The sequence below is a fragment of the Microtus oregoni genome, unplaced genomic scaffold, assembly GCF_018167655.1.
Source record: "Microtus oregoni isolate MIOR12 unplaced genomic scaffold, Mior012 000067F_000, whole genome shotgun sequence".
Classification (NCBI taxonomy): Eukaryota; Metazoa; Chordata; class Mammalia; order Rodentia; family Cricetidae; genus Microtus; species Microtus oregoni.
Genome location: NW_024543953.1, coordinates 2,376,422 through 2,382,421, shown reverse-complemented (window position 1 = coordinate 2,382,421; position 6,000 = coordinate 2,376,422). Strand labels below are relative to the sequence as shown.

General features: G+C 47.7%; 1 protein-coding gene across 1 annotated transcript; it reads left to right on the top strand.

Moving 5' to 3' along the window:
* Positions 1 to 236: 236 nt before the first annotated feature.
* On the top strand, positions 237 to 1,103 carry LOC121440218 (melanoma-associated antigen 10-like). The gene has a single exon (XM_041640952.1). The coding sequence runs from the start codon at positions 237 to 239 to the stop codon at positions 1,101 to 1,103; it is 867 nt and encodes a 288-aa protein (XP_041496886.1).
* Positions 1,104 to 6,000: the final 4,897 nt, after the last annotated feature.

Here is a 6,000-nt window from a genome sequence, read left to right as displayed (position 1 = left end):
AGAAGAAGCACACACCTGGGGAGCTTCCAGCCTCTCAGAGGCACAAGCAGTACCAGAGTACTTTGGCCATAAGTGCACTCCCCAGGCAAAATCCTGTGACAGGTGCTTTTTGAGAGTTGCCCAGGGAATAACTGTCAGAGTCCTCTCATCCTCTCCCTTCCTCCCCCAGGTCTGTGAGTCTTCATCTCTGTGAACCGCACCTGCCTGTCCTGCCTGTGTTCCCAAGGGAACTCAGCATGGATCCTACCGAGACCAGCCAGGGCCTCCACCTCCCTGACAGCGCTCAATCCCAAAGGGAGGCAAGAGGTCTGGTGGGAGCCCAGGTCCCCCTATCCGAGGCAGGGGAGGAGGAGGCCACTGCCACCACCTCGGGGTGTGTGTCTCTTGGAGGAATGCTGGGTTCTCCCCACAGTGCTCAGAGAGCCTCTTCTCCCACCGCCATGGGCTTCATTGCAGTGGCACCGTCTGCTCAGGCCTCTGGCAATCATGCTAGCCATGTGGTTAACCCCGAGTCTCCACTGCAGAATGGGCTCAATAGCAAGAGTGTGGATTTGGTTCTCTTCCTTCTCCTCAAATACAGGAGGAAGGAGATAACGACTAGGGCAGAAATTCTGCACATGGTCATCGGAGATCATGAGGCACACTATTCCGTGATCTTTACGAAGGCCGCTGACTGCATGCGGCTGATGTTTGGCCTTGAGATAATAGAAAATAACCCCCTTGGGAACCCCCTTGTCCACTCTTACTCTCTTGTCCATGCTCTTGGGATCACCTATGATGGGATGCAGCATGGTTTCCCAGGCATACCCAAGACAGGCCTGGTAATAGTCATACTGTGCATCATCTTCATAGAGGACGACTGTGTCAGTGAGGAGGTGTTGTGGCGTATATTGAATAGGATGGGGCTCTATGCTGGGAGGGATCATTTCTTGTGCGGGGAGCCCAGGAGACTCATCACTGAACATTTTGTGCAGGAAGGGTATCTGGAGTACAGGCTGGTGCCAGATAGTGATCCTCCCAGCCATGAGTTCCTGTGGGGCCCGAGAGCCCATGCTGAAACCACCAAGGTGGAAGTCTTCAAGTTTTTTTGCCAGAGTTGTTAAGCAGGATCCCATATCGTACGTTTTCCCTATGCAGAGAGATGAGATTGAGAGGTGTGAGGCCACGATCCCCCAAACAGTGGCACTCCTGCCCTGACCAGCACACATTCTAGTGCACTGGCAATTTCCAACCAACATCAGGTTGGGCGGAGTCACATCTAAGAGCTGTACCCTCATTGAAGTGCAGGTCGGAGAAGTTGGGAACCTTTTCTTCTTGTTGTTCTGACTGGGTGATTTGGGCATTCTTGGTATTTCAAAATGTTGCTACTTTTACTGCAAGGTTCATTAGGTGGAGATGTTTTCCTTTTACAAATGGAATTAGGAAAGCATGTATTGTTTATGCTGATTAGGAGAATTTTATCATTCTGTAAACACTTGAGAATGACTCATATCTAACTTGTAACATGTTTCAAGATACTGTGGCATTCTAATTGGGATTACCCACTCAATCTGAATGAACTTGGGATTTTCATGAAACAAAGAATAAAGTTATTTTTGATTGCCTTATTAGTTTAAGCTTCCTGTTCTTGTTTGCTAGTGAAAATGAGAGTTAAAGTAAGGTGAATGCTGACTTTGTCCCATTTCTTCCCTGTAAATAGTATACAATATACTGTACTTTTTGGGGGGGGGGGGTTCGAGACATGATCACTCTGTAGCCCTGGCTGTTCTGAAATTTGCTCTACAGAACTAAGAGATCCACCTAGCTTTGCCTCCCAAGTACTGGGATTAAAGGCATGCACCACCATGTCCAGCAATGCTGTACTTCTCAATAATCTTATTTGGCATAAGATATAGCTTGTCCTATATCTTCTGACCCCAGCTTTTATCTTCTCTGTCTTTTCTATCTTTATTTCCTGGCACCTTCCTGTTCTGTGATGTTTTGTTTGTGTTCCAACAAATAAAGCTTGCTTGGATTTGGAGGGTGGAGCTAGCTTCTAATTAACCATAGAGGTCTAGAAGCCTGTACAGAGAGACAGGAAGTGGAGCATTAACAGGAATTCTACCTTTTTGGATGGAGGAATGGGAGAGAGGTAGGTGTTAGTATTCAGGCACACCCTGGCACAGCACTTCACATACTGTGCCTGCGTTCATAGCAGAAGGTACCCTGTCCCTTTAAGAGACATACTCTGACCACTTCCAGTTTCCTTTCCTTCCCACCATTCTTTTAAAGAGGCAGCTCTCTGTCTCTCCCCCTCCTTTCTCTCCCCTCTCTGTGTCTATATCTCTCCCTTTTCTCCCCCCGACCCCCCACAATACCCTTTTCTGAAATAAATTACACACTCAAGTTCGCTCTCTCTGCATGGCATATATTGTTACCTGCTGCAGTTCCTCACCTACCATGGCACCCACCGAGTTCTCTCTCAAGCTGTATCTTACATTGGTGTATGAATCAGCCAGGCTCTCTCCATGTTCCTTCTGCCTGCCAGTGGGCAGACAGCTTGAGGCACCTGGACACAAAACTGCCCAGACCAATACTTAGCAATGAAATTTCGTACAATATCAGCACTAACAGTGGGTCCCTACCCCTGCTTCTGGCCATGCCCCCATGAACATAGATTCATCTTGGCTGTGGTTTCATGTGTGAAAAGACCCAGTAGTGGTCAACTACATGCCTATTGTGCTTAAAGCCCTTCAGGTCCCTGATCCCACCTTGTGCTGACCCATTCCCAAAGCTCCTGGACCTTGTAGGTGATGCCTCAAGGTCAGTTTGAGTCACAGTCCATACTCAACCTCTGGGATGCTGGAGTTCAGTCACCAGAACTTTTTCTTTTCTACCTCACTCATGGAAATTGTGTCACTCCCACACCTTATAAGTCAAATTACATACCTGTTTACATTCTGCCAGTGAAAGTAAGGCCTCTGCTCTTTTTTTGTGTTCTCTTTGATTATCTGACCCTCTCTCTTGCCTGCTGCAGGAGCTTCCTGTGTTATACCCTGATCCGCAAAGTCCCCACCAAACCAGCAAGGAGCCTGAGTCCCATATGTAAAAGCAAAGAGCCTTTATTTTATGCAAGTTTGCAAACTCGTTCTCTGATCATGTCCAATGTATTAGAATAATGGAGAGCCCTGAGCTAAGTTAAAGTTGGGTTTTTATAGTTTTAAAGGTGGGTGTGAGGGGTTTCTGAGGTTCCAGACCCTTGATTGGCTGACATTTGTCTAGGGGTGTCCAGGTGATTGTGTGCTGGCAGGTGATCCTCATCTACATAGGTTGGAACATTGGGCATTTCCTTTGGATGTTCTGTTCTTGGGTGGTGCTGGGGTAATCTCAGTTTGTGGTCCTTCCTGTAACCAGATATTGCTTCAGGGTAAACTACTGAGAATCAGGCCTCCATTAAACTTATCAACAGCTGAGGCCTACACTGGCAGGTGATAATGGTAGGAAGTGAAGGACTTACTTTAGGTGGTCTGTTTCTTTTTAGCTTATCATGGTTGGCTCCTACACCTGGTGCCTCCCACTGTGGCTAAGCATGTCTGAGGCAGGATCCTTCCTCTGCCTGGAATGTTCTGATCCACTCACTGTAATTATTCAGCCACAAATAAGGCTGCACTTTTGGGTTCTAGAATTATGCATGCCCTCAGGCAGAAGTGCCTGAATGTTAAAGGGCCCAGTGTGACTTACGGGTTACATCCATTAAGACTCAGCTAAGCCCTTGACCCGGGGTAAGTCCTCCTGCAACTGGAGGCTCAGAGTCCCTCAGATTCTTTTTTCTCTTTTCTTTTCTCCCCCCCCCCCCACCCCACCGTGTTGTTTGTTTTTGTTTTTGGTTTGGTAAAGGCCACTCGGAGGGAGCCTCTGGCTTCTCTGTCTTCCGCGAGTCACCTTGACCAGATCCAGTCAGGCAATAGCACACCACCAGGAGGCAGGAGATGCTCTCCCACGGATTCACACCAATTTACACCCTACCTATAGAGGAATAGACATCTCCCTGTAGGCCTTGTGGTGTTGCTGTTTCATTTCGCAGGTTTACAGGGTTTCAGCTATGGGTAGCAAGCCATCCATGTCCATTCCCCCTGGGACAGATGCCCCAAAACCCCAGGTCTTAATGTCCTAATTCTTCAGCTCCTTCCCTCACTCCGCCAGTGTCCCGCCAGCTCCACTTTTACGGGAGCTTTCTAACTACTGTCAGAGCACAGGCAAATGGAAGGAGATTCCTCAAACTGTCCCTGCCATTGCTACTGCTGCCAACAAGATTGGTCAGATCCACAAGGCGGCTGTTTTCAATTCCAGCCTTTTGCTTCCTGCCGCAGCTTGTGGCATGGCAGCTCAGCAACAGGGTGGAACACACCTCTAGGTCTCTCTTATTATTAAACTTAAAATCCCTGCAGCTCAAAAATTGTGGCTTTTCCATACATGTGACTGCTGCCATTTTGACTGAGGTTAGTGATTTCACTGTCATCTTAACTGAGTGGCTTTTCCATACAACATGAGATTGATGTCATTTTTACTGAGATCAGGTGACCTTACCGCCATCTTAACTGAAGTTGGGTGACTTCACCGCCATCTTAACTATAGGCCCATATTTCAGACAAGATATTTACAGCCAAGTTCTCTGGTCATGCTTGATCTCCAAGGCAGTCACTATTCTGCCAGACAAGCTGTGGCTACCTAACAAAAGCCTCAGGATGTACTACTGCTCCTTCTCTTTTGTTATTATGTAGATCACCTGGGGAGAGGTGTGGATTCCAAGCTGGTGACTGAGTTGCAGGTGTGATGCTACATCCCCAGAAAGAGAATATTAATGAGTTTCCACCTTATTTTACCGAGGGGAATAAAAGGTGTTTGAATAAAAAACACAGGTGATCTTCAGGAATAAATGAAGCCTGAAACTCCTTTCCAATATTGCTGTGTGAACTGTGTCTCATTTTTTCCCCCACGCCTCAGCACTGGTCCAGTTAGGGAAAAGTAGTTTTTATGTTGGGGCATCGGACCCTAACTTAACTCAGTGGCTTTTCCATACAACATGTGAGCACTGTCATTTTGACTGAGGTCAGGTGACCTTACCTGTGGGAACTGCAGCCCCTAGTTGACATCCTTGCCCACATTTGAGGTGCTTATCTGCAAGGAAAACATAATAAATTCCCTCTGCTCCTGGAGCGGGGGAAGGAATTTTGAGTGCATGATGACCCTTCCTTGATCTCTGCCAGGGTCGGTTTACAGTCCCTTCGCAGTCCCCTCCTCATTTGGTGCCATGGTATAAAAGCCAGCCGAAGCAAGACAGTAAAGCAAGTTGTTCCACCTCAACCTCGTGCTCTGTGCATTCATTCAACCTGGACATCCCCTGCCGAGATTCTTGGTTCCAGACTGCGCTGGCGCAGCACTTAACACCATCTTAACTGAGGTCAGGTGTAGTAATAAGAGTGGCGGGGCTGAGGCCCCAGCACCCCGGCTGCCTGCTAGCTTATGCCCCGAAATAACAACACACAAATTGTATTCATTTAAACACTGCTTGGCCCTTTAACTCTAGCCCTTACTGGCTAATTCTGATATACCGATCAACCCATCTCTAATAATCTGTGAGCGCCGGTCTTACCGGGAAGATTCTAGCCTACGTCCATCCTGGGTCGGAGCTTCATCGCGTGTGTCTGCCCGGGAGTGGGACATGGCGTCTCTCTGAGGCGTCTGCCCCCGAGAGGAGAGCTGTCGAGTCTCTGAGCTCACTTCCTCTTCCTCCCAACATTCTGTTCTGTTTCCTCCACCCACCTATGTTCTAAGTTATGAGGCCAAGCAGTTTGTTTATTAACCAATGAAATCAACAGATTGATATATGACACTCCCACATCAGTCAGGTGACTTTAACACTGTCTTAACTGAGAGCCAGGTCAAGTGACCATGTCCTGCCATCTTTACTGAGGTATACCCTGCCTGTTTCCCTGATTTACTTATGTTTTTCTCTTTAAA

Excerpts from the sequence above, each read along its gene's own strand:
- LOC121440218 (XM_041640952.1), top strand. The coding sequence starts at position 237 with ATGGATCCTACCGAGACCAGCCAGGGCCTCCACCTCCCTGACAGCGCT.